This window comes from Perognathus longimembris, chromosome 6, assembly GCF_023159225.1.
Source record: "Perognathus longimembris pacificus isolate PPM17 chromosome 6, ASM2315922v1, whole genome shotgun sequence".
NCBI lineage: Eukaryota > Metazoa > Chordata > Mammalia > Rodentia > Heteromyidae > Perognathus > Perognathus longimembris.
This window is the reverse complement of record NC_063166.1, coordinates 66,942,085-66,969,097: the sequence shown is the minus strand read 5'-3', so window position 1 is coordinate 66,969,097 and position 27,013 is coordinate 66,942,085. Positions and strand designations below refer to the sequence as shown.

The window sequence follows — 27,013 nt, the reverse complement described above, 5'->3', positions numbered from 1 at the left end:
GCACCACTGTATGTGGGACAACTTGGTTCTAGAGGAAACTAGCTCCATCCCAGAATGTGTGCAGAGACCCGAGATCACCCCTCCCCCAGCCCCATAGGTCGCTACCCCTGCTGCCCAAAGATGCTCCTGATGGCTGATGGCAGCAGCCTCCTCTTGAGTCTCCCACGGAAGGGCAAAGATGCTGGGAGATGCAGCCACTATGCCTGCATCCAGCCTGTAACTCACTGGTGCTCCCCACTCACCCTGGATCAGGAAGCAGAGACAAGCAGGAGTCACAGGCACACACAGCGAAGCACCCGTGGAAGGCTTTGTGTATTTGGGTGTGGTTCCAACAGCCCTTTCTTCCCTGCTCTGACTGCATCTCCTACATTCTCCCTGTCACTCATCTTGTTCTACCTGCACTGGCCTCACTGTTCTTCTATCTTGCCAAACCAAGGCTCATCTCAGGGCCTTTGCACTTGTTGTTCCCCCAGCCATCTAGCCTGGTCTAGCCTTCTCCACACCTTGCTCCAATTCCACCTCCTCAGAGAAGCCCTCCCTGACTACCTTATATCCAACAGCTCCTGTGTCATCCCCTTGCACCTTGTCTTGCTGTTGTTGTTTTTCACCACCATTCCATATATTTATTGGCCCTTCATTTGTTTGTTATCTGTCTCACCTACCAGCCTGGGATCACTCTGAAGATTGGCAGTTATGTCTGGTTTTGCTTCTGGTGAGTTTCATTCCCTATCACACAGCCTTGGAAGTTAACTGGTAAAATAAATGGTTCAGAAACCTAAGTAGTCTCTGAGTCTTTCTGAGCCTTGAATCCATAACACCCTTCCCAAACTTCCAGTACCCAGGGCTGATCTCTAGGGCCTGTCACAGCCAAAAAACTGCTACAGTGGGAATATGCCTCCACCCCTCCCACCCAAGCCCATCTGGCAGGGAGTAGGGGGCAGCCTATTCAGTCTTCTTTGGGTCTCAAGGTAGAAGAGACCCAGGGCTAGGGTACAGGCCTGAGAGAATGTCTGGTAAGGCCTATCTTTCTTTGGCAAGTGTCCCCATTTCTTTCACAGGGCCTGTGCCTGCATTTCTGAAGCAGAAGGTGTTTACACAAAACATCCTGGGTTTGGCGACAAATTCACCCTCCATGAAGAATCCTTAATGAATCTCCTCCCTCCCCATGCCAGGCGGCTGCAGAAGAAAACTAGCTCTGTCTCTCTTGGTGGAAGGCAGCCCAAGGCCAGGCAAAGAGAGATGCTGCAGACACTGCTGGGACCACAGTTCAGGGAAGACAGCTGTAGGATGGGGAGCAGAGCCTCTCTAGATCCAGGTTTGCATCCGATTGGCTGTGTGATGAGGAAGAGCCCTTCTGGTCTCAATCTGCAGCTGTGAAATGGAGCCATGACCATCTGGTCCATACAAAAGTGGGGGTGAATTCAAGTAAGACCGGTTATGAAGGCCTCAGTTACCAGGAGTAAAAAAAAAAATAAAGAGCCAGCATCAGGCAGGAGGGCAAATTCCTCACTTTCCTCTGCCTCTTGGGCTTCGCAGCTATCCAGTGAGAGGTTGGGCAAAAAAGTATATTTTGCCCTCCCCCTCCCACCACCTCTCCCCCACCCCCAGCCTCTCAGCGTGCCTCCTCTGGGAAGTCCTCCTGGATCCTCTGGCATACACTGATTCTCTTTTCAGCTCTTGCAGGACTGCTTTTCCGAGCTGGCATTGTTCCAGCTCCTTCTGTGCGTCTCAACAAAGGGGTGTAATGAAGAGTGGTCAGACGAAATGTAAAACGTTTACTGCTGCTTTTCCATGCGCTTATCACTACCCTCCATAGTATGTACTTGATTTCTCATTCATTGTCGATGCTTCCCACTAGGATGAAAGAAGGCAAAAATGTTGCTTTTTTAGCTGCGGCTGCCTTCTCAGCCTCGGAAACCGCGCACAGTAGGTGCTCACGGTGCTGGTAGAGCCAGCGCGGTGCACAGTACCGTCTGGGACCTGCAAGGGGCGCTCCAGCCCCACTCCAAGGCTAGGCCCCACCTCTTGCGTCCCACCGACGCGCGTGCGCTACAGCCTGCGTGAGGCCGTTCTTCGAACTGCGCAGGCGCGCCGGAAGCCCGGTCAGCTCGGCGCATGCGCAGAAGGAATCCATAGCGTCGGCTCTAGAGGAGTTGTAGTGGAAGCGGCCTGGTGTGCTGACCGCGGCCAGAGCTGGTGGGGCGCCATGCTGTCACCGGAGGCGGAGCGGGTGCTGCAGTACCTGGTCGAGGTGGAGGAGCTCGCCGAGGAGGTGCTGGCGGACAAGCGGCAGGTGAGAGGCTGCGCGGCAGGGTGGTGGTGAAGGGACCCGGGCCACCGACACGGGGTGGCGGGTGCGGGGCCTGGGCCCGGGCCGTGGACGCCGGCTCCGGTGGGGTAACCCGAATCTCTTCGCTTGGCGCAGCGCCACGCAGCCCTACTTTATCCGGCGGGTACTAGGCGAGCTCCTGCTCAGCGCGTGCTCGGCGTTCCCTTTCTTTTCCTCCTCCCCTTTAACCCACCCCACTCCACCCCCTGTTGGGAGGCTCGAGGCCTGCGGACACCAGTGGGACCCCGGCTAGGCAGGGGCCTCAGGGACTCGCACGAGGAGTTTGAGTTTGCTGCTCATTCAAAGACAAGTCCGAAAGCCTAGGATGGTGGCGATGCAGGATTTAGGGGTTTAGGGTTTGAAAGGAATCCTCTGGTTGCTGCGTGGTGTACGGTTATTATAGGGGCGCAGCGGTAAGAGGCAGGGAGGCCCGCAAGCGGCCTTTGCAACCGACATGGGTGCTGGTGATGGAGAGTGAACGAGTGGCAAAGGTGTTTTGGAGATGGACGCAGTAAACAGTGTTTGGCAATGGGGAAAAGGTGGAGGGAGCCCCTCCTGTCTCCACTGAGTAAGCTTGGGCAGCGGGGAGGCTTGGAGGAAGTATCTTGTAACTTAAATACTGTATTGGGGTGTGCCCAATGAGAGTAACAGCAGTTAGTTTCCTGGTGTATTGAGGCATGCCTGTAGTTCCAGCACTCTCTCAGGCTAAAGAGTTGCAGATCAACGTAGACTGCATAGCAAGACCTGACTCAAAGCACTAAAAAGAAAAAAAAGCTTGTCAGGTACCGCTAAACACATTCAGTTCCTTGTCCAGAAACCTACAACATAGGTGTTCTTTAGATCTTGGTTTTTCAGAGGACATAGGATAAAATTGCACAAGTTAGCTGGCAGCAGAATTCATACCCGGGTGTTCCACAGCTGTCACTCAAGCAGTGCTCTGTACTGCCACCTCCTTGTACAGTAGTGATCTTGACCAATGAAGTAACAGAGTACTGGTCTGCTCCTGGTTTCAGATTGTGGACCTAGACACCAAAAGGAATCAGAACCGAGAAGGCCTGCGGGCCCTGCAGAGAGATCTCAGCCTCTCTGGTAAGTTGGGACCTCCTCACTGTGGCCCTGGAGGCCTCATCAGTCTTCCTTTGAAGGACTGTGTTGTTCCTGATAGAAATCAGGCAGAAGGCCACAGCCGTGACTCAGCCTTACAGGCAATTAAGACAGCTTGTGGAGATGAGGGAGCAAATGTTGCAGGTCTGACAGACTGGTTCAGGATTCTAGCTGCTCATTTGAGTGACAGGCCATTAGCTCCTTGTTCATTCATGATGACAGCAGACACTGGAGAGTGCTAGCTGCAAAATGACTGTTTCAGTTTTGTAATACAGATAAGAAAAACAATGTAAAGTACATAATTATAAATTGTGAGAAAGCTAAAGATGGAATTGAACATAGGTGAATTGGGAACATTCAGGAGGAAGGGTGGAATGGTTTCTTACCTTACAAGCAGGGAGGAGCATGAGATAAGCCTGCAGAGATGAGCAACAATCAGACCATAATGAAGGGCTCTGGGGGCCAAAAGATGTCTGTATTTTTTTTAATATGTACACACTTGTGTGTACAAATTCTCCCATTTAGCAGAGTTTATAGAAGTCCATAATTGTTGTGCATGAAACCTTTTTAGTATCACTCCCTCATCTCATTTGTTGACTCGAACTGGTCCCTTCATTATTCCTGACACCTAGCACACTGCAGGTCGTTCTCATTTCCCCATCCAGTTTCCTTTTCCTTAGATGTCTTCATACCCCTATTTTCTTCATTTCTCTGTCCAAATGCCAATTATCAGGGACGCCTCAGATAACTGGTGTATCTGACATCTGTAATAAGTTCCTCTCCTACTCCAGCATTCCCTTTCCCCCTTAGCCAGCTTCATTTTTCACCAGATTTCTTAATACTATCTGACAGATCACACGTTGACCTCATCTTCCTCTGTAACATGAGGGCAGGAACTGTGTTGCCCTACTATGTTCTCAGCATCTGAAATAACACCTGGTAGGTAGTAGGTGCTAAAAAACATACCTGTTGAAGAAATGACCATGTGATCCCTTGCTATTTCAGAAGATGTGATGGTTTGCTTTGGGAGCATGTTTATCAAGATGCCTCACTGTCAGACAAAGGAGATGATTGAGAAAGGTAAGACCTGGGGATGGGCCAGGAATGGCACTGCCTTTTCCAGAGCTGACAGACAGACTTTGGGCAGTTTGATGGGGGCTGTGTTTACAGCTGTGTTTACAGAGTTCAGACTGCTGAGGATTTTCATGCCTGATCTTCCACTGTGGGTTATTTCCTCATTTGTAAGTGGGGAGACATCTTTATAGCAAAGTTATGATGCTAGATAAAGTGGTATGTGTATCTACATCTAACATAGTCTTGTTTATCAGTGAGGAACAAGTTGGATTGCAAACAACAGGAAACTCAGCAAATTGAGGCTCATGGAAATGTGAAGCTCTTTCTCACATAAGGAGTTGCACAAAGGACTGGCACAGCTGCCTGGCAGCGTCACCAGTAGCATATTCTCATGTTCATTGTGCCATCCTTACATTATTAGAGTCCTGTGTGCATGTGCCAGGCTTCAAGGGAAGGATAAAAAGCTTTCTCCCTTTTTCCATATGTGAGTGACTTTGCCTTCTGTTTGGAAAGAAGGACATCCTGCCAGTATCTCATTGTGGCTCCTCAGCACTGTAAGAGAACATGAGCCAGTGAGCTTTTAATTTCTGACTCCTTATACTTGGCACAGCTGAAAAATGGAGACTGGGGGACGGCAAACGTCTAGGGCCTGCCACTGCCTGGGCACTCAATATGAATTACTTAAGGCTCCCAAGCTGAGAGATTCTGGAAGGTTTTTGAGAAGTATAAAGGCACGGAAGCTGCAAGTTGTTCTTAGATGTGGAAGGGCAGGTTAGGCATAATTTCTCCTTCATATCTTTGAAGGTATGTAGGCCAAGAAGAGGCTCTCAGGATCCTTTTTCATCTCTACAGGCTTATCTCTTGCCCCTCCCCGCTTGCTTACTCTGCCACAACCACTGGCCTCGTTGAAGAGCCTATGCCTCCTTTGCTGTGTGTTCTCAACACCCATCCTGTCCAGTTCCATAAGACAGTGTGTCTCCTGTCTCCGTGCCCCCCCCCCCTTTTTAATGCTGGTCCTGGTGCTTGAACTCAGGGCCTGTACACTGTCCCTGAACTATTTTGCTCAAGGCTAGTGCTCTACCATTTGATCCACAGCTCCACTATCAGCATTTTGTTGGTTAATTAGAGATAAGAGCCTTCCAGTGTGGGCTGGCTATAACACTAATCTTCAGATCACAGCCTTCTGAGTAACTAGAATTACAGGCATGAGCCACTGGCACCTGGCTTTCATTGAGAGAACTAGATTTAACTTGGAGCAGAACTTTTCAGCTATTTTGTTGAGATGTATACATGGCCTTGTATTTTGACATTTGGCAGGGGTTACTGTGCAGGGTAGCTTTGGGCAGGCATCCCCACTTACGTTCAGGATCCAGTCCTGGGCCCTATTGGTCCATAATTATGGTCTGATCACTATACATTGAAGGGTTCTAGGTCTCTATTAGGGTTCTCAAGGACTGACACAGGCTAAACAAGCTCATAAGACACTTCCTTATTTACAATGGGAAAGAGAATCATTGCCCGGTCCACAAAGCTTGGCCAGTCAAAGCGTCTCTCTGTCAGGAAGAGTACAAGTCTGGGGGAAGGCAGACTAGCCATGCCATCACTTGTAGCTGGTAGAATGTGGCAAGTTATTATCGACCTTTCCCCCAGGACTGAGGATTGAACTTGGCCTTGCACTTGCTAAGCAGGTCCCCTTTCATGTTGATTATTTTCAAGATAGGGTCTTGCTTTACTTATGCCCAGGCAAGTGTGAGCCATGGTCCTTGTATTTGTGCTTCCTTGTGTCACTGGGGATGGCAAGTGTGAGCCATGGTCGTATTTGTACTTCCTGTGTCACTGGGGATGGCAAGTGTGAGCCACTGTGTCCTGCTATTTGAGATCTAGTTCCATGAGCTTCTTTTGACCTGAGGATGTCTTGAATTATGGTCCCTGATCTTTGTTTCCCAAGTAGCTAGGATTACAGGCTATTGTGCTCCACTACATACTTTAAGTGGTGAAATAAAAATTAGTGAGCCAAAAGTTGGGGCTCGGCACTCAAGTCCTGTCCTGAGTTGCCCTCTGTGGTATAGCATTGTCCTGTTTGCCCACCTCTTTTTTTCAGATCAGGACCACCTGGATAAAGAAATAGAAAAACTCCGAAAACAACTTAAAGTGAAGGTCAACCGCCTCTTTGAGGCTCAAGGTATTGGCCTGGGGGAACTGGCAACTAGGGGTGGGGCTGGAGGAGGGAACATCAATAAGTACTCTGAAGGGCAGCAGGGAGCAGCCCCTCAGAGGTGGACCGTGGCTGTGCCTGGATGTCTATGGCACTGGGACAGTGGCAGTGGTTATCCATAGCCACCCACAGCTAGAGCAGCCTGGGAGGTTTGTAGGCCTTGTTCCGGCCGCAGCTGCTTTTCTAGACCCCAGGAGGTACCTGGGATGATCTCCCATCACATGCTGGAGCATGGTGTGGGGATTAGGCGAGCTTAGACTAAGGAAACTCAGAAAGCCTTAATCTGGTGGTAAAGGTCAGAGCTGAAATTCTAGATAAACCCAAGCCCTATGAATAGGTCATAGTTGTGGTAAATTTGGGGTTCTCTGGGTGGGAGTCATGACTGCAGCAGGTTCCTGAGGGCCAGGCACTATGGAGACTCAGGCCGATCAGTTGGACCTAAGGCTGAATTTGACAGCATTCATGCAATGTTAGCCTCGGCATGGGCCTGAGCCTCCACATGGGCCTTTGTCTGGCTCTGGCTCTGGCTCTAGCTCTAGAACCAGTAAGATGTTCAGTTTGCTTATGGATTGCCTTCTTTCCCCAGGCAAACCGGAGCTGAAGGGTTTTAACCTGAATCCCCTCAACCAGGATGAGCTCAAAGCTCTTAAGATCATCTTGAAAGGATGAGACTCAGGTGTGAAGAGGGAATCTATTGCCAGCACCCTTCTGGGCAGGAGGACCGGATGTTCCAACCTTGAGTCCTGGAAGGACAGGATTGGCCCTGTGTCTGTGGTTCCTCTGCAGAAGTCTTTCTGTAGCTCTCAACTGCTTTGTGGTGGCAAGAGGGATCCCTCATACTGTCCCTGCCTGCCTGGCCTGGCCACCAGGGCTCAGTGGACACAAGACCTATTGACAAGCCTTGGCAGCTGCTAGTAGGTGTGTGGGGGTGTGGGAGCGGCCACAGTCGGCATTTCTCAACAGTGGCCTGCTGTTCAGATGGCCTCAGCAGGCAGGGAGCAAAGCAGGGGCTTCGTTGGGGTTCTCTGTTCAAAGGGGAGAGGCATCTTCACCCAGCTAGAAGACAGAAGGGGGCTGGCAGATGCCGCTTAGTGCTCCATGCTCACCAAACTTCTGCAACAGACACACTTCTCTCCCACTGCCTCTAGCTTTGCCCTTTGTCCTGCTGCCTTCTGGAACAGGGGCTGCTTGTCCATTGTGGCTGCTCTTGACTCAGGAGGGGTTGCAGGGCCCTGCCCTGGGGCTCCCTCCTGCTATGCTGCCCACAGGGATCGCCCTCCACGCCTCTGCCGACAGGGCTTGGCCAGTGCTGCCCAGAGTCCCAGCCACCTTCCTCATCTGCAGTCCTGGTTTGAGGGCAGAATTGTGCTTTGTGTTCATTGAAGGCTCAATAAATGTTACCCATGTGGGTGAATAGCTTCCAGTCACCTCATTCAGCCCAGCATCCTTGTATGGTCCACCTATGAAAGGACATAGTGCCAGCCTTGAAGTGCCATCTGCCAGTCCTGGCAGATGGCAAAACTGAAGGGTGGGAGAGCATTTCTCCAAGTCTGGCCCAGGCCTACAGTCCAGCATCTTGAGCTTTTTTGTATTTTTTTTTTTTTTTTTGGTGCTGGTCCTGGGACTTGAAGTCAGAGCATGGGCACTGTCAAGGCTAGCGTTCTACCGCTTTGCACCACAGCTCCACTTCTTGCTTTTTGGTAGTTAATTGGAGATCAGAGTCTTAACTGCTTGGGCTGGCTTTGAACTGTGATCCTCAGATCTCAGCCTCATGAGTAGCTAGGATGACAGGCATGAGACACTGGTGTGTGGCGTTTCTTGAGTTTTATACAAGTCTCTGGTGTCTTTCCTGTAGTAGGTGAGCAAGAACAAGCTTCCTGTCCATCTGCAGAGGACTGGTTCAGGGATCCGTGCTCCTGTGGGGGATTGGGACAGGATGCACTGAGAAGAGCAGGGGCAGGCAGCGTTCCATCACCTACAGTAGGCATGTTCCCCGAGGACCGCAGCTGCTGGTTTGGGGCACGAGGGTGGAAGGGAAGGAGATGGCACTAGATGCCCTCTGGTAAGATTTGAACTTTAAACCCTATGAGTATGTGGCATGTTTTAAAATACAAATGTAAAATTATAGGGAGCAGCAGACCTCACTTTAGTTAATGCTGTCTTGTATGACCACCTGGCTTAACATCTCTATCAGAACATCATCCCTGCAAAAATGCATCTGAGTCAGTGCCTAGGTGTCCCATGCACCCCTTTGGGGCTTCTTGTTTGAAGTTGGAAGCTGGGGTTTTTAAACCAGAAAGCTAGGATAGGCAAGGTGGTATGGACTGCCTTCCCAGTCCTTCCATGGGAGAGATGGGCATGCGCTGGCCACCAGGTGGTGGTTAGGAGGGTCCATGAAGTTCTTCCCTGCCCCGAGGTTGGGTGTTGCAGAAGAGAGGTGGTGTTCGGGGCTCAGCACTTCCTCAGGCCCCCGGGAAACACCCTTAACTGCTTTGCAAGCATGGCTTAAAGACAAATTCCCTAGCCCCAGGGGCCCTTTCTGCATGCCAAGAGACATCCAGATGCCAACACTGCAGCTAGCTGCCTCCCCTGAGCCCATCCCAGTGCCCAGGGACGCCAAGGAAGGCCTTCACTCGTTTATTAGGTGTGGTCTCTGACAGAACTTACTGCCCTTGTACTCGTTGGCCCCAGTCACCAGGCGACCTGTCAAGGTTAAACCCATCCAATCCTAGGGATTGGCTGCCTTCTGCTGCAAAGATGCCCAGGGCCGTGGGAGATGCAGGCGACCGGCCGCACTGCAGGCTGCAGCTGCTTAGCCAGCATTGCTGCTGCCAGTGTGGAGAAGGTGAAGGCTGCGTGGTGCGCTGTGCTGTCCGAACCGGGAGAGGCCTAGCGGCACCTACCAGGGCCTCCTCCCTCCGCAGTGGGGTCAGCTGGGGGTTTTCTTCTGCACTTGAAGGGAGTGGAACAGCTGCCTCAGCTGTTTTTCCCGGTCATTGATGCAGCCTGGAAGAGAAGTGGGGTGGTTGGCAGGAGGGCCTGTCCTGGAATGAGAGGGTAGAGGGGCCTGTGTACCCTTAGCTGCTTAGAAGAGACAGCAGGAGTCACCTACAGCCACAAAAAGCCCATTCCTCGCTACCTGCGACCAGCCTTGTCCAGTGAGCGTGGGGAACATCAGCAAAGGCTCTTAACCTCTGCCCCACGCTGCCTTGCCTCCTGGTTTTGTTCAAGTGAGTACATAGCACAGCGCCTGGTGTCTGACGAGGGGTGCACGGTCAGCTTTCTTTCCTGACACCTCGGGTGTGAGGCCTGATCAGTTGATGTAGATTTTCTCTGCCAGTGGCCCCTGGCCACAGTCTGTAAAGATACCACCTCCACCTTCACCAGCAACCCACTTTCTGCTTGCTCTCAGAGCTGCTTCCTAAGGCGACTCCAGGCCACTTAATCTTGATTACACTGATGATGCTCATACATGGTGCTGGGACGCTTGAGTACCTGTAGCCTCGAGATGAAGGCCCCTAAATCCCAAGCCCTGCCTCTGAGGTGCTCACCAGCCCTCCAGGCTCACTGAGCTCAGGCAGAGGGTGCACCTCGAGCCTTGCCAAGGTTTTGTTTTGTTTGGGGTCTGGTCCCGGGCACTGTCCCTGAGCTTTTGTGCTTAAAGATAGTGTTCTACGAGCTGGAACCATAGCTAGAGTGAAGACCTAAGTTCAAAACCCAGTACTTCCCCCCAAACAAGACAACCAGAAACTCTGTGCCTATCAGAGGTAAACATACAGATCTGGTCTGAGCATTGTATTTTGAGGACCATGGTTCAAAGCCAGCCTGGCAGGAAAGTCCAGGAGACTTTCATCTCCACTTAACAGTAAAACTGGTTAAATCCTGAAAAAGCATTCAAGGCCAGCCTGGGCAGGAAAGTCTGTGAGACTCTGATCTCCAATAAACTCAGAAAAAGGCAGAAGGAGCTGTTCCTCAAGTGGTAGAGTGCTAGGCTAGCCTTGATTGAGCACAAAGGAGCTCAGGGACATCATGTAGGCTCAGAGTTTAAGCCCCAGGACTGGCCACAAAAACGGTGAATATATTCTTATTCTTTTCAAAAATGCACCAGATTGTTAACGATGTTTTTTTTTTCCCCTCCAGTTTTCTCTTTACTTTTCAAAGACTATACAGGGAGTGTGAATAGCTGTTACAATCAAGGAAACTTCACTTTTGTTTTTCCTGCCAGTCCTGGGGCTTGAATTCCCCATCTGGGCACTGTCTCTGGCTTCTTTTTGCTCAAAGGCTAGCACTCTACCACTTGAGCCACAACACCACTTCCAGCTTTTTCTGTTTATGTGGTACTGAGGAATCAAACTTAGGGCTTCGTGCATGCTAGACAAGCACTCCACCACTAAGCCAGATGCCCAGCCCAAAACTTCACATTTTAAAATCAACTTTAGCCAGGCGCTGGTGGCTCACGCTTGTAATTGTAGCTACTCAGGATGCTGAGATCCAAGAATCACAGTTCAAAGCCAGTCCAGGCAGTCCGTGAGACTCTTATCTATAATTAACCACCAGGAAACTGGAAATGGCTCTGTGGCTCAAAGTGGTAGAGTGCTATGTGAGCAAAAAAGCTCAGGGACAGTGCCCAGGCCCCCCATTCAAGTCCCACAACTGACAATAAATAAGAACCAACTCTAGAGTTGAGTCCCGAAGTCCTTAATTTGTCTCATTATCTTTTTATCTTATTATCTTATTATCTTTGTCTTATTATGCTTTTGTTTGTTTCCTGAAGTCTTTTGAAATCTACCTTGTAGCATTACTAATCAGTAGGCAGCATCCTAGGTATATACAGAAGTTCTCCTATATCTGTTTTACAGTCAAGGAACAGAGAGGTTAAGTCTCTTGCCCAAGATTACACAGCTGCAGAGCTTCTGGTGAAATTAAATTTCTCTGCTGCACCAAGCTGTCTCTAGGCCACAGGGCATCTCCCAATCCCAGGCTCCCACTCCCTCCCACCCCCAACATACCCAGGTGTGTGTTGGTCACAAAGGTTCCTATCCCTGACAGGTCTGGCATCCCTTCCTCTCTGCTGACAGGGCCGTCATTCCACATGAGGTCAAAGCCCCCGACTCGCTTTTCCCTTCCTGTGAGCCTGGACAGGCAGGAGAAACAAGGGTCAGAGATGCCGCTTTGCCAGGCACTGGTGGCTCTCGTAATTGTAGCTACTCAGGAGGCTGAGATCTAGGATCTTGGTTAGAAGCCAGCCCAGGCTGGAAAGTCCTGGGTGGGGGGTCGGTCATGGGACTTGAATTCCACCTGCGTGTTGTCCCTGAGCTCTTCAGCTCAAGCCTAGTGCTTTGCCACTTGAGTGACAGCGCCACTTCCAGTTTTCTGGTGGTTAAATAGAGATAAGAGTCTCATGGACTTTCCTATCGGGCCAGCTTTGAACTGCAGTCCTCAGATTTCAGCCTCCTGAGTAGCTAGGATTTTACACCTGAGCCACCGTTGCCTGCCCTGCTATGTGAGACTCTTATCTCCACCAGAAAACCAGAAGTGGTGCTGTGGCTCCAAATGGTAGAGTGCTAGTCTTGAGCAGAAAGAGCTTAGGGACAGTGTCCAGGCCCTGAGTTCAAGCCCCATGCATGACCAACAAAAAAGAAGAAACCGACACCATTCCTGGCTGTTTCTCTATACAGGTCTCCTGGGGGTTGTCTGGTTTTTTTTCCCCTGAGGTCCCCACACTTGCCCTTGGAAACATGCCCCTCATTTGTGATTTCCTCCCCAGCGCCCAGTACCATGAAGGCAAGGGACTACCTCATGTCATGTCTGGCCTGGCGCCTAGTATGGCTCAAATGTGTTGGGAATGATTAGTGAATGTCACGTTCCTCCACCCCTTCTGTCTGCCTCAGCTCTTCCTGTAAGAACCTCCTTCACCTTCCTTTCCCTACAGCCCGGGAAGTGGGCATAACATCTAGGCCTGGTCAAGCAGTCACAGGAATGGTTCAGGGTTGGGCACGTGACTAGTCTCAGCAAGGACAATTCCCTCCAGTTCTGGGGAATAATTGGAGGAACGCTTGTATGAATGGAGGGAGGGAGAGAAAGAGAACACACGAGTACATACCAGAACAAGTGTGAGTATAAGCATACAGGCACATGGTGGGGGGGGGCAGGCAAACCATCACTGAGCATCTGGGTTTGCCCCTTCCTGAAGCCTGCCCTTAACTCCACTGTATACACATCATCAGAGCAATAAGTAGCCTCCTACCAGGTACATACTAGCATTTTCCAATGCCTTGTCCTGGTAAATTAACCCTACCACCTTGAGAGACCGCCAAGTTTCCCATTTCACAGATGAGGAAACCGAGGCTTCCAGGGTCCCACAGTCATGGGAGGTTCTGAGTGAGTTCTGAGAGACCACATCTCTCCTGGAGAAGCTGAGTTCTTAAGTCAGGACCGGATCCTGTGGATACCTCAGTTTCTCCATCTGGAAAATGGGGGCATTGCAAGGCATGGGGGCACTGAGTTTTCTCTCTGCCATGGAAGAGAGCCAGGCAGAGATGGGCAGTGGCCCCACCTGGCTTCCATGTCCACCACGTTCAGGGTGTCCTCCAACAGGCAGGTCTTCAGCTCGTAGTCCTCCTGGCTGCTGGCGGTGAGGGATGGGGATGCATTGACCTCCAGAAGCCACCTAGGGAAGACAGGGAGGGAGCTCCTGAGGGTCCCTGGGTGCCCAGAGCCCCGTGGTATTTCACTGAGGCTCTGGGAGGTTGAAGGCCCCTCTCCCAGCTCACCCAGGGAGAGGGTCTAGTGGGAGAACCCTGCCCTTCTAGTGAAAGTTCCACTATGGCTGCCCATAGCCCCTAGAAGCTGGGCCTGGAGAGACAGGGCATCCGTAGCGAGCTGGGAGAGGCAGCCTGTCATCTACAGGGATACAGCTGTGTGGGAGTGGGAGCCCAGAGTGAGAGCATAAGATTTTTTTCCCCATTCCTTTTTTTTTTTTGGGGGGGGGTGCTGGTTCTGGGGCTTGAACTCAGGGCCTGGGCACTGTCCCTGAGCTAACTTTGCTCAAAGCTAGTGCTCTACCAATTCAGCCACAGCTCCACTTCCAGCTTTTACTTTATGTTTTGATCGTTTAGAGAGTCTCACAGACTTTCCTGCCTGGGCTGGCTTTGAACCATGATCCTCAGGTCTCAGCCTCCTGACTAGTTAGGATTACAGGCATGAGCCACCAGCACCCAGCTCCATCCTAATTTTTAGTTAACATCCATTTTAGAGCTTGTCAGCAAACTTAAACACACAATAACATTCCGAATGCCAAACTCTGGCCAAGTCCCTGCATGTGCAGGCCAAGAGCAGCAGGACTTAGCCTGGGATGGTTTCCTGTTCTAGAAAGCTCTGTCAAAATACAGAGAGGGAAGACCCCCAGCAAGAGGCAAAGGAGCAAGAACCCCCCACCCCCCACCCCAACCTACCTTTCATAGCCTGCGGCCTCCTCCCAAGCTTCCCCTCCCCCCCTCAGTATGCACCCTAAATGTCTGCAGCGGTTCTCACCACAGGGCATAAAGGAGAGAAATCGGTGTGGGGCTGAGTTAGGGTTTGCTCTTGGGCCCTCCTCCTTGGCTCCCTTGGCAAAGGCGTGGTAGGCCGGGGTACGCAGCAGGACTGGGCGTGGGGGAGCGCAGTGCAGGCACTGAGAGCCTGGGCCTGGCTTTGCCGGTGACTTGCCACCAAGCTCACACTCCCTGAACAGCCTAGGGGTTCACACGCTGTGTGTGTGCTGTGAGGCCATCTCCGGGGCACCTGCCAACTCATGCCTGTTCTCTTGCCAACTCCCCCCCCCCCCCAGGGTGCTGTGGGAGCGCACCACATTCTTGGCAGGGCCTGTACAAGATTTCCTTACACAGCATTCTGCCTCCACCATGTGCCAAGACTTCCAGAGGTGAACGTTCTTGCCTGGTGTAAAGGGTGCATCTCTGACTCAGCTGACCATCAGGACAGATCTCAGAGAAGGGCACAGCTCCTTTACTCCTAACCATCTAAGGACAGACACAGGGCGCAGACCCATTATACAGACTGGCAAGCTGAGGCCCAGAAGAGGTTGTGCGTCCAGAGCTGAGATCCAAACCCGGGGGGCGGGGGCGGGCTCTGAGCGGTGAGGGTCCTGGGCCCCACCACGTACGGCTTAAGGTCCTGGTCAATGAGGATGTCGTAGCCGTAGAGCTCGAAGCAGTGCTTGTCGCTGATGATCACCTTCTGCACACTCTGCAGGCTCTTGACGAAGATGTTGTCCATGTCCCTGAAGAGCACCTCCACTGCCTGGGGGCCGTGCTTGGAGGCCAGGTACTGCCGGAAGCGCTGGAGCATCCATTTACAACCCTAGAGCCAGCAGCCGGGTGTGAGAGGGTTACCTGGAGCCCACCGGGGCAAGAGGCGCCCCACCCTGAGCACCATGGCTGGGGAGGGGATTTAGAAGAACTAAGAGAACTGATCTTCCCCTTGGTGCCCTACACTGCCCATGGGGGCCTACAGTCAACAAGTGTCCCCTGAGGACACTGCCTCCCCACCCCACCCCCTGCCGGGACTGAGTGTGGGCATCCAGGAGAGGGAAAAGACAGGAGTGGGTAGATTACAGCCAGGGGGCTCGCTCTCCTGGTTCCCGCCCCCCGACCTCAGCCTTAACTAGCCTTGCCAGTATAGAGATCAGATACACAGACAGAGGAGGATCAATCAGTATGATAAGATGATCAATGAGCTGATTGATAGGGAGAGAATATATGGCTTTGTTGTTGTTTTGTTTTTTAGTCAGTCATGGGGCTTGAACTCAGGGCCTGGGCACTGTCCCTGAGCTCTTTTGCTCAAGGCTAGCACTCTACCACTTGAGCCACAGGGCCACTTTTGGGTTTGTGGCATGTAATTGGAGATAAGAGTCTCACAGTCGGGGGAGGTGGCTCACACCTGCAATCCTAGCTACTCAGGAGGCTGAGATCTGAGGATTGTGGTTCAAAGCCAGCCAGGACAGCAAAGTCCATGAGACTAAGCTCCAATTAACCACCAGAAAAACTGGAAGTGGCACTGTGGCTCAAGTGGTAGAATACTAGCTTTGAGCTGAATAGCTCAGGGATGGCGCCCAGGCCCAGAGTTCAAGCTCCACGACTGGGGGGAAAATAAGTCTCACAGACTTCCCTACCTGGGCTGGCTTTGAATCATAATCCTCAGATCTCAGCCTCCTGAGTAGCTAGGATGACTGGCATAAACCATGGGCACCTGGCTTGCATTTTGGCTTTAGGGGCAAATTAGTTTGAGGGTCATGTGATTGGTGACCTTTGTTGTGTCCTTGCCCTGACTATAGATGAGAAAGGTGGGCCTGACCTCACTGGAACACCAGATCCTGTCATGGGCTCCTTGTCACGTGACTCATCCCACCCCATTCCATCCCAGAAGGCTGAACCCAGGGGAGAAGCCGGCGTCCTCACCTTCTTTGGGTGGTAGTCAGGAGATGTCTTCTGTACTGCGACGTTGGTCAGGTGCACATCTGGCAGAGGCTGTGGTCAAGGGCCACCAGGCACAGGACGGAAGGAAAAGCCCTGCCCCATGCTGCCCCAGGGACTGAGCCAAGCCTTTGGTTTCGAGTGTGGTGGGAAAGTCACACTGGGTTCAAATCCTAACAGCACCCGGACTTCACAGGATTACTGAAGGGTCAGATAAAAATCCTGTTTTAAAGAGCCTCTCAGAGTGCCTAGCATAGCTGATACGATAGGCTGTGGGGAACCCAGGGCCTGGGAGCTATTGCTGAGCTTTTTCACTCAAGGCCAGTGCTCTACCACTTGAGCCACAGCTCCACTTCTGGCTTTTTGGTGGTAAACTGAAGATAAGCATCTCATAGTCTCTTTCCTGTCTAAGCTAGCTTTAAACAAGATCCTCAGATCTCAGCCTCCTGAGTAGCTAGGACTATAGGCGGGAGACGCTGGAGCCCGGCAGCTGGTAGGATTTTATTATTATTTTTCAACCCAAGAGAAGATTAAACTTCCTGACAAAGATAGAGACCAGATCCAGATCGGCCGTCACCATGGTGGTGATTGAAAAGGAGACTCTCAGCCCTGGTCTTTCAAGGCCACCCTGACCCAGCCCCAGTGCAGGACCGACCTCTCCTCTCCTGTGGCTACAAAGAGGCCTCCCAGCTGCAAGTTGTCTGGTGACAGGCCAGGCCGCCTGGCTCCACCCTTCCCTGTCCTCCTCTGTTCCAGCTGCTAGAGTTGGGATGGGAGGCAGCTTCCCTAGGCTCAAAGGAGAAGCAAGGCTTCATTCTGAGACTCTGTGAGGATCCCCACTCCCTACCACATGCTAGGCTGACCTGCTGCCCGCTCTTCTTTGTCCCTTTGTCCAGCCACAAAGAGCAGACATAGTCTGCAGAGAAATGGTGTTGAGTAGCTGTGAAATCTTCAAGAAGGGACAGAGGGAAGGAGGGAGGAAGAGAAGGAGGGGGAGGGAAGGAAGAAGGGAGGGAGTTGAGGAGAAAGGACAGAGGAACCCAGTGAATTCCTATGGGATCAACTGTAAAAACACAAATAATCACATCAGGACAAGAATGAAAGGCAAGCATGAAAATATCATAGAAATTACTGGCAATAATGCATTATGACCTGGGGCTGGGAATATGGCCTAGTGGTAACATGCTCGTCTCCTATACATGAAGCCCTGGGTTCAATACCTCAGCACCACATATATAGAAAAAAAGCCGGAAGCGGCGCTGTGGCTCAAGTGGCAGAATGCTAGCCTTGAACAAAAAGAAGTGAGACAGTGCTCAGGCCCTGAGTTCAAGCCCCAGAACTGGCAAAGAAACAAAACCAAACAAAGCATTATGACCCTAATAAAAGTTGTGGAAACAAAGAAAAAGTGTAACCAGTAGACCATCGGGGAAGTGCTCCAAGTTTCTAGTCAGAGAAACCAGTCCAAGGGTTGTAATGGGGCTTTGAGGAGTGTGGGCTGGGGTTGGGCAGGATGGAGCAGGGAATGCAAGTCGCAGGAGATGGCAAAATGTAAGGCAAAACTTCCTTTCTCATGCTGGCAGAAAAAAAATCACAAATTACAAAAGTAGCCTAACTAACGTCCACCTTTACCTACATGTGTCCACTATCTTAGAAATGCCTCCTTAAAGTGGCTGCTCCCAGCACTGGGGATATGGAATAACATGGTATGTTCATGGAGAGGGTGGTGAATGTGTAAAGAATTCTTCTAGAAGAATCCTCCCAGATGCCTTTGGCCTAGTAGTTACTCTACTGTGACACCATTCAAAAGAAGAAATGTTAAGTACAGTAAAAAGTTTACTAAAGGGGCTGGGGATATAGCCTAGTGGCAAGAGTGCCTGCCTTGGATACACGAGGCCCTAGGTTCGATTCCCCAGCACCACATATACAGAAAACGGCCAGAAGCGGCACTGTGGCTCAAGTGGCAGAGTGCTACCTTGAGCGGGAAGAAGCCAGGGACAGTGCTCAGGCCCTGAGTCCAAGGCCCAGGACTGGCCAAAAAAAAAAAAAAAAAAAAAGTTTACTAAAAGTATAAGTATTCTCTCTCCCCCACCCCCCGCTCTTGCTCATGTGCTCGTGCCTGGATTCCTAGCTACTCAGGAGGCTGAGATCTGAGGATCGTGGTTCAAAGCTAGGTGGAAAAGCCCGAGGTACTCTTTCTTGTCTCCTGAGGGTTTGTTCTGCCAGCAACTGCTCTGTATCCGTCTATGTGCATTATTTGAGAAAAAAGCAGCAATAAAACTAACTAGAATTACATGGGATGGCATATGTGTGTGATAAGTGCTTGTTAGAACTGCACTACAAAATTAACATGCTGGAAATGAGATTGGCAAAGTAGAAAAACGAGCGGCTGGGGATATGGCCTAGTGGCAAGAGTGCTTGCCTTTATACATGAGGCCCTGGGTTCAATTCCCCAGCATCACACATACAGAAAACGGCCAGAAGTGGCGCTGTGGCTCAAGTGACAGGGTGCTAGCCTTGAGCGGGGAGAAGCCAGGGACAGTGCTCAGGCCCTGAGTCCAACACCCAGGACTGGCCAAAAAAAAAAAAAAAGAAAGAAAAAAGAAAAACGACACAGGCAGACTGGCCTGAACCCCATCCTGCACGCAGGCATCCTCCCCCACCCCCCAGGCTCTCTGGAATTGAGGGGGAAACCAGGACACAGATGAGAATCTAACAGTGCTGGCTGGGATTCCCGGGGTAAGGAGGAGGGTGGGGGACACCCTCTCTTCATACACAGGGGACCTCCACATGCAGGTAATGTACCTGCTGACTCAGCAACTATGCATTTCTGATCGCCTTCCTTCTGAAATTCAGGGCTAAAAACCTTTACTAATTTTTTTTTTGAGTAGGGGACAGTGTACAGTTCATGCTGACCTCAAATTTGAGGTCCTCCTGCCTCAACTTTGTGAATGGTGGGATTACAGATGTGTGCCACCACACCTAGCGAAACTTTTTCTTGCTTTTATTTTGTAGATAATACACTTGTATGGCTCAAAAGTAAAAAAAGTACAAAACATGTATATAAGGAACTATCTCTTTTTTTGCATCCCATCTCCACCTACCATATCTCCTCCCAAAGCCAACTTTTATATCCAGTTTCTTTTCCCTTCTTTTTTTTTTTCTTTTGTGGGGGTGGTGGTATAAGGATTGAACATGTCCTTGAGGCAACACTTTGCTATTGAGCTGTGCTCTGTCACATTCATTTCTTTCTTTTCTTCCTTCCTTTCTTCTCCTCCTTCCTTCCTCCTTTTCTTTCTCCCTCCTTTCCCTCTTGTCTCGTGCCTGCTAGGCTGGTGCTCTTCCACATGAGCAAGCACACCTCCAGTGTTTCCAGCTTTAGCATAAATGGAAGCGTCCTTTCCACTCTGACTACTTCCTTTCACTTAACAATCAATACATCTTGGAGAGCATTTCAGGGCAACACCTAAAGTACTTTCCCCAGTCATTTTAGCAGTTGCATAGTATTCCACTGTATAATGTGCCATCTGTCTAGCTCTGCTCTCACAAGCAAGATGGTGCAGAAGTAACCTTTAGTGTGTGGGTACCTGTTGGCAAGAATCCACAAATGCTAATTGCTGGATCAGAGGGCAAGAGAGTATCTGGGATCCAATAGATGTAAACCAGAGAGGGCCTAGCAAGGGCACGGCCCCAGTCTAGCTGAAACAGAGGGTTGTCCCATTTTGCACTCTGCCAGTCAGATAAATGACAACGGAATTGTACTGGAATGGATGTGAGTCAACAAGGGGAAAGGTGAGTTTGAAGGAAAAGATACATAAAAGATGTCAATGCAGCCAGGTGAGTTGGTGCAAATGCCTGCAATCTCAGCACTCTGGAGGCTGAGGAAGGAAGATCATGAGTTCAAGGCCAACCTGGGCTAGATAGCGACCTTGTCTCAAACAGAACAAGGCAAATAAAATCAAAACAGTAGGCTAACCTTCTGCTTTTTAAGGCTGAACAGAGATGAATGTGAAGCACACTGCCAAGACCACCATCCAGCAAAGGAGTTTGGGGTGAGCTGCTTGGAGCAGAGGTCACTCCCCCACGCCTGGGAGCTCCCTGAGGGAGGTATCGAGCCTATCTTGTTCACTGATGGTATTTCTCATGCCCAGACCTTGCAGGCACCCAGAATGCATCTGCAGGAGAGTAAGTCCCTTGGAGCTGGCAGGAGGGCAGGCTGGGAGTGGGCAGGTGTGCGGGGGGGGGGGGGGAGAGCGAGCTCTGGGATACACTGGTCATCAAGGCAGTTCAGGGTGAAGCGCGTGTTGGAGAAGCGGGCGAAGCCATCGCGGTACAGCCAGGCCCGCAGCGGGATGTACTAAGGTGGAAGAGAGAAAGGGCTGGGGTGGTGCAGACAGGCATTTCCACAACTCCTGGGCCTGCCCAGATGCTTCCAGCAACACCTGTCCTTTCTGCCCTGCCATTGGGGAACAAAAGGACCTGGCCTCTGGCTCCACCACCACGTGTGAGCCTACCAGACTTAAGAGTCCAGGAAGACAGGGACTGAGCCCACCTAGACACCCTCACCCTTGTGCCCAGCACAGAGCACTCACCATGAAGGTTTCAATATCTGATGAATGAATGAATGAGTGGAGAGAGGTTAAGAGAGGAAGCTCTGGTGGCTGTCTGGATTTGAATGCCAGTTCTGCCACTTCCCCACTGTGTGACCTTGGGTAAGTCATTCAATCTCTGTCTGTTCTTATCTGTAAAGTGATTAGGAATGGATGTGATACAGCCTGCTGAGTGCTAGGGCCTGGCACTTAATAGGTACTCAATAAATGTCCACTGTGGTTACTCCAGGTCAATGAATAAACGACAGGTAGAGGACAAATCTAGATATCTCTGGGCTTCTCTGGGCAGAGAAGCAAGCAGACAAGTTGACGCCATTCTCCCACAATGGCCTCTGCTAGAGGAAGGGCCCCGCAGCTCACCGACATCACCAGCACATAGACACGCAGGTCAAACTTGCGGCCTGTGGGTAGAGAAACAATGAATTCCTGCGGCACATATTAACTGGGTGTCAGACTCCATCCTAGGCTGGGGGGGCCCACAGACAGGAATGAATTGCTGTCTCTACAGAACCCCAGCCAAACCTCCCGGGAGACAGGACAGCTGGAAGAGGGTTTCCTCCCCCCATCCCCCTGCCAAAGGCTTGAGGTTTCCCCATCAAAGATAGCCCCATGGGAAATGATGAGTGACAGGTTGGAAGGTGTGGCCCAGGCCACAGTGGGTGAGGACAGAGGCCCAGATGAGCAAGGAGCCTGGGGCCAAGGCAGGAAGGGGGTGAGGCGGGTGGCAGAGCCAGGTCACATACAGACGAGGTGGGTGAAGCTGGCGGGGCCAGTTCCTGTGCGGTCTTTGGGGTTTGTTCTATAAGCCACATGGAGCCGCCAGAGGGAGACCAAAGTCCCTGGAAATGGTGGTGGAGTGGCGTGGAAGGGATCAGGGCAGTGGTGCATGCACCAGAGAGGTCAACACAGCTGCGGGGGAGGGGGACACAGCCAGGCATGCATGGGGGCCAGGAAGGTGGCAGATAGCTTCTAGAACTTGGTGAAGAACTAGAGGCCACCACAATGGTTCCTAGAGTCTGGCTTAGCCACCAGTGACCCGGATGCACAAGCTGGGGAAGAGCCAAGGCTGGGTGAGAGGGTTAAGTCTTGGGCATGCTGGGCTGGAGAGGCTGGAAGATGCTCAAGATATTTGGGGGTCGGAGGCAAGGTCTTGGCTGCCAACAGAAAGTGGGAGTTACAGGCATCTGGGTGGTACTTAAAGACAGAGACAGAATGGGTCACTGGAGGAAGGAAGAGAAGAGATAAGACCCAGGAACTTTCCTTGTCCATGCACGTGGGGGAGGCATGAACACTGTTGCAATGGTGTATCTCACACAAGACCCCCGGGGTCAGCCCTTGTCTCCGGCCTGCAGTCACAGACCTCATGTGGGAAAGGCGGGCACAGGGTTGGCCCGAGGAAAGGGTGAGGCTGGAGCCCCTACAGCCTCTGTCATTTCCCTCTCCCTGTATTCAGTGGCCAAGTCCACCCATGGGTGGACTGCTAGGAACCACTCGGGTCTCAGATCACACTTCATCTCTGAGGGCCCCCCTGGCACCCAACATTACTTCAAAACACCCACCACCTTGGGGAACAGTTGTCTATTTTTACTTTCCAGCCTGTGGCTGGCTGCTCAGCTAGGGAACAAGTCCTATGAGAGCAGAACAGCCGGCCAGAGCCCGGGACAGGGGTGGCGCATGCCCAGGACAGGGGCAGCAGTCACTCAGGAGGAGCCTTGGGACTGTGTGTTGGCTGAGGGCAGATGTGAAGGAACTGGTTCTCCAAGGAGGAGGAGAATGTCTGAGACCCCTGTCAGGCAGAGGGATCTATGTGGGCAGCACTTGGGTGTGTAGAGCTTGGGGGAAGGTCTCCCCCTCTCTCCTGCTGTCAGGCTGGTCCCTGGACAGTTTGCCTGCCAAGGCCTTTTGAGCTGACTGCATGACTGACAGGGCAGAACTTGGGGGTGGGGGTGGGGGCGGGGAGCCAGCTCACCGCCTATTAGGTATGGATTTTCGATGTAACGCTGAGCTACATAGTTCTCCACAGGAATCTCTTCTTTCTGGTCATCAGAACTGCGTGTGTCCTAGTTGTAAAAACATCAGTAACATTTAGCCAGCATTTCCTGTGAACTAGGCCCGATATGACGCACTATGTCTAGGCATATACAGGGCATTATGTCATTGGGGTATCTTCTTTGGTCCTTCAGTCGGACTTCTTATGCAAGTATTACTGTGATTCACATGCCATGAGAAACGGAAGCACAGAGGAGCTTAGCCAAGGTCACACAGCTGGTGAGTGGTACAGCAGGGGTGTGGACCCACACAGTTTGGGCCCTGGGCCTGAGCACTTAACCTCTAGACCTGTGTGGCCCAGAAGGGCAGCCACTGGCTACAAGTGGCTATGTCCATCCTGACTAAGAAAAGGAGAATGAAATCACATGCTGAGCCATGGATGGAACTTGAAAGCTTTATGGCTATGTGAAATGGTACTACTATCTGCTTCCATACATACGAGTTAGATGGAAGCTTCCAGAAGGGGTGAGGAGGAGAGTTCATGTACTATGGAGGCAGAGTTTCACTTTGAGTTGAGGAAGTTGCTCTGGATGCACAACTAGAGAACTGCACACTTAAGAATGACTAAAATGAGCTGGACACTGGTGGCTCATGCCTGCACTTCTTGCTACTCAGGAGGTTGAGATCTGAGGATCATGGTTCAAAAGCATGCAGCAAAGTCCATGAGACTCTTATCGCCGATTAATCACTGAAAACCAGATGTAAAGGTGTGGGTCAAGTGGTTGAGCACCAGCCTTGAGAAGAAAAGCTCAAGGGACAGAGGCTAGGTCCTGAATTCAAGCCCCAGGACAACCTCAACAAGAAAGTAGTCATTTCTTGACTTATGTAAGTGTACCCCCTCTGTACATCATCTTCGTAATAACTATAAAAAACAAAAATTTGGGGCTGGGAATATGGCCTAGTGGCAAGAGTGCTTGCCTCCTATACATGAAGCCCTGGGTTTGATTCCCCAACACCACATATATAGAATACAGCCAGAAGTGACGCTGTGGCTCAAGAGGTAGAGTGCTAGCCTTGAGCAAAAAGAAAAAGCCATGGACAGTGCTCAGGCCCTGAGTTCAAGGCCCAGGACTGGCAAAAAAAAACTAAATGACTAAAATGATGAAATTGATGTAATATATGGTTTACCACACTTTTTAGGGATGCTGGAACCCAGGACTTCCAACATGTCTAGCACATGCTCTAGTTTCCCAGCCACACCCCCACCCCCTTCACAATTTTTACTGAGGAAATGAAATTATTAAAAAAAAAATCGGGGCTGGGAATATGGCCTAGTGGCAAGAGTGCTTGCCTCCTACACATGAAGCTCTCGGTTCGATTCCCCAGCACCACATATATGGAAAATGGCCAGAAGGGGCGCTGTGGCTCAGGTGGCAGAGTGCTAGCCTTGATAGATAGATAGATAGATAGATAGATAGATAGATAGATAGATAGATAGATAGATAGATAGATAGATAGATAGATAGATAAATCGGCCTTAGGTTAGCTGGAACTGTAGCTGAGCACTGCAAGTGCCTAGCACGGCACCAGGCTCTCTGGATTTGAAACCTGACAGGGGAGCAGGAGGGTGTGGGGGGTCGGGAATTAGCCCTTTGGGAGCCCAGCCCCAAGTCCAGTGCTAGGTAAACAAGTGGCCAGATGTCAGCCTGGTGAGCGCCCTGATGTCACCTTGGCCATCCGTGTAGAAAGTTCTAGAGGTGTTGCTGCCCTCCCCCCTCCCCCACCAGCCGGCCCAGCTCTGGGCCACCGATGGGCTGGGCGCAGGTGCACCCATGCATATGCACACAGGCACCCCGACAGGTCCAGCCTGCCGTCCTTCCCGCCATCATCCCCTTGGGTCCTTTCCTGCCCACTGTCCCCCTTGCCAGCCTTGGGAGAACTGAGACCTAAGACAAGGGCCCTCCACTTGCCGGGCCCACGAGGCCCCCCACAGGGCAAGTTGCCCCTCTCCCGTCTGGGTCCCATCCCCCTCTCCCCGCTTCTACTCACGTGGCTGCCCGAGGGGTTGGCGGTGCTGCGGGGGGCCGGGGCCTCCAGGCCGGTGAGCTTCTTCCCCACGGTGCCCTGGCAGTGGTGGGGGGACGAGGAACGGGGCACACAGGGTGGCAGGGGGAGAGGCATCAACTGAGCACCTGCTGAGGCCTGCTAGCCGGGCCGGCCCACCCCACCCGCCTCCGTGACCGCACGGCCGGGTCCCGGGTGGGCCCTGCTAGTCCCGGGCACCACAGCTACTGTGGGGCCACGTCAGGATCTGCACCCAGACCATGTGCTCCAGGGAGCTCTGGGGCAGAGGTGTGGAGAGGAAGGGGGACAGGCAGGCTTACCTTCCGCCAGTCCATGATGTCCTTCAGCCTCCGGAAGAGAAAGATGCCCTTGCCCTGAGAACGGGCCACCTGGGATGGGCGGATGGGGAGAGGGGAGAGGCCGCTCTAGCACCGGGTTCCTTGCTACACCCCCCCCTCCTTCCTAGCTATACCCAGAGGAATGTCCAGCTCAGCCCCAAAGGGCTGGAGCTGGGAGAGCAGGCAGGAGGGGGGCCATTTGCATGAATAATGCAAAAGAACAGACAATTAAAAAACCATTTCTAACAGTCCTGGGAACATACCATCCAATTCTTTTTTTGGAAATCAATTTGCCTTCCTAATTAGGTTTTACTTCAGCTAATAGTGAAATCAGTCTGCCTCTGCGGAGCCCCTGCATGGGTAACTAGTGGCTGTAGAGAGGCCAGGGGCTCTTGCTGAGGGGTCCTCACCTCAGGCTTTGCAGCTTCCTATGAGAAAGGCCTCCAGTGGGAGCCTTCTGCAGCGCTCTTGCACACACACAGTGCGGGGGAAGCTCCCTACTTTACCAGTCTCCCGAATCACCCCCCTGTATTTCAGGCTAGCTTTGTTAAGCAGCTTTGTTCCTTGTTCCGGCCATAGGCTACAGGTGTAACTTAGACCTCAGTTGAATTTCTGCAGCCTAACCTACATTGAGCTCAAATCTGCTGACTGGCTTGGCTTTTCCAGCCTCCAAAAACAAATCTGACTCGGGAAGCCAGGAGTCCTTTTGTTATCCAAGCCTCTAAGCTTGCCCAGCATAAATGCACCCTGCAGGTGCCAACTCCCACTCCCTGAGTTCTCCTGTGCACGTGAGCCACTCAGGCTGATCACGCTGGCCCCCGGGGTTGCCTGCTGTGCTGTGTGCCCGGCTCAGGGATGCCTGTGCCCCGCGGGATGCCAGTGATGGTTCAGAGGCAGCCAAAGGTGCCCAGTGACTTTGGGAAACAATAAATCAGTGCACATCAAAGGTTTCCAACTACCCACTGCCTGGAAAAAGAGTTGAACAGGCACTTGAAAGACTAGCCACATTCTGTGACTCCAACTTATAAAGTACTAAAATTACCAAATCAGACCAAATAAATATACCTTATTAGAGGCTTGGGGTGTGTGTGTGTGTGTGTGTGTGTGTGTGTGTGTGTGTGTGTGTGAAAAGAAGACTGAGAGGAGTTGCTGAGTTGCTCGTAATGTTGTGTTTAAGATCAGGGTGCTGTTTACTTCTGCTCATTTGCTTTGTGAAAACTCATATTGTAACTCTTTCACTTGGGGACTTTGTTTTTTTTTGTGTTTTTTTTTTTTTTTTTTTTTTGCCAGTCCTGGGGCTTGGACTCAGGGCCTGAGCACTGTCCCTGGCTTCTTTTTTGCTCAAGGCTAGCACTCTGCCACTTGAGCCACAGCGCCACTTCTGGCCATTTTCTGTATATGTGGTGCTGGGGAATCGAACCCAGGGCCTCATGTATATGAGGCAGGCACTCTTGCCACTAGGCCATATCCCCAGCCCAACACTTGGGGACTTTGGAAAAAAAAAGATAGTAATAGGGTTTGAACTCCTGGCTAGGTAAGTATACTACTGCTTGAGCTACTTACCAATCCATGTTGGGGGCATATTTCAAATGTTTTATTTAACTTCAATTAAAAAGTATCTTTTAAGGCCATGCACTGGTGGCTCATGCCATAATCCTAGCCTCACAGGAAATTGAGATCTGAGGGTCTCAGTTCAAAGCAAGCCTGGGCAGGAAACTTCTTCATGAGACTCTTGTCTCCAACTAACTGCCAAAAAGCTAGAAGTGGATCTGTGGCTCAAGTAGCAGAGTACCCCCTCTTAAGCAAAAAAAAAAAAAAAAAAA

The 27,013-nt window shown here is 51.4% G+C and overlaps 2 protein-coding genes across 4 annotated transcripts in view; one reads left to right on the top strand and one right to left on the bottom strand.

Annotated features, from left to right (window-relative positions):
• The first annotated feature begins 2,112 nt into the window (after positions 1–2,112).
• Positions 2,113–8,154, top strand: Pdrg1 (p53 and DNA damage regulated 1). Of its 2 annotated transcripts, XM_048348980.1 has the most exons (5): positions 2,113–2,293; positions 3,343–3,418; positions 4,439–4,513; positions 6,609–6,689; positions 7,309–8,154. In XM_048348980.1, exons 1-5 carry the CDS (start codon positions 2,207–2,209, stop codon positions 7,389–7,391), a joined length of 402 nt encoding a protein of 133 aa, XP_048204937.1. In that variant the 5' UTR covers positions 2,113–2,206; the 3' UTR covers positions 7,392–8,154. The 2 variants fall into 2 exon arrangements, with proteins under 2 accessions (XP_048204937.1, XP_048204938.1); XM_048348981.1 differs by lacking the exon at positions 4,439–4,513.
• A 1,173-nt stretch (positions 8,155–9,327) lies between these two features.
• The window catches only part of Ttll9 (tubulin tyrosine ligase like 9), a 40,170-nt gene continuing 22,484 nt past the window's right edge, over positions 9,328–27,013 (bottom strand). Inside the window, exons 6-15 of one of the 2 annotated variants that reach the window (XM_048348978.1) lie at positions 25,173–25,241; positions 24,838–24,912; positions 22,769–22,859; positions 21,160–21,200; positions 20,459–20,546; positions 16,178–16,236; positions 14,884–15,080; positions 13,279–13,392; positions 11,732–11,856; positions 9,328–9,728 (exon numbers count right to left, since the gene is read on the bottom strand). In XM_048348978.1, the coding sequence (XP_048204935.1) occupies positions 9,652–9,728; positions 11,732–11,856; positions 13,279–13,392; positions 14,884–15,080; positions 16,178–16,236; positions 20,459–20,546; positions 21,160–21,200; positions 22,769–22,859; positions 24,838–24,912; positions 25,173–25,241 (936 nt within the window). In that variant the 3' untranslated portion in view covers positions 9,328–9,651. Of the gene's footprint in view, positions 9,729–11,475; positions 11,857–13,278; positions 13,393–14,883; positions 15,081–16,177; positions 16,237–20,458; positions 20,547–21,159; positions 21,201–22,768; positions 22,860–24,837; positions 24,913–25,172; positions 25,242–27,013 lie in introns of those variants that run through there. The other variant, XM_048348977.1, reaches the window with a different exon arrangement.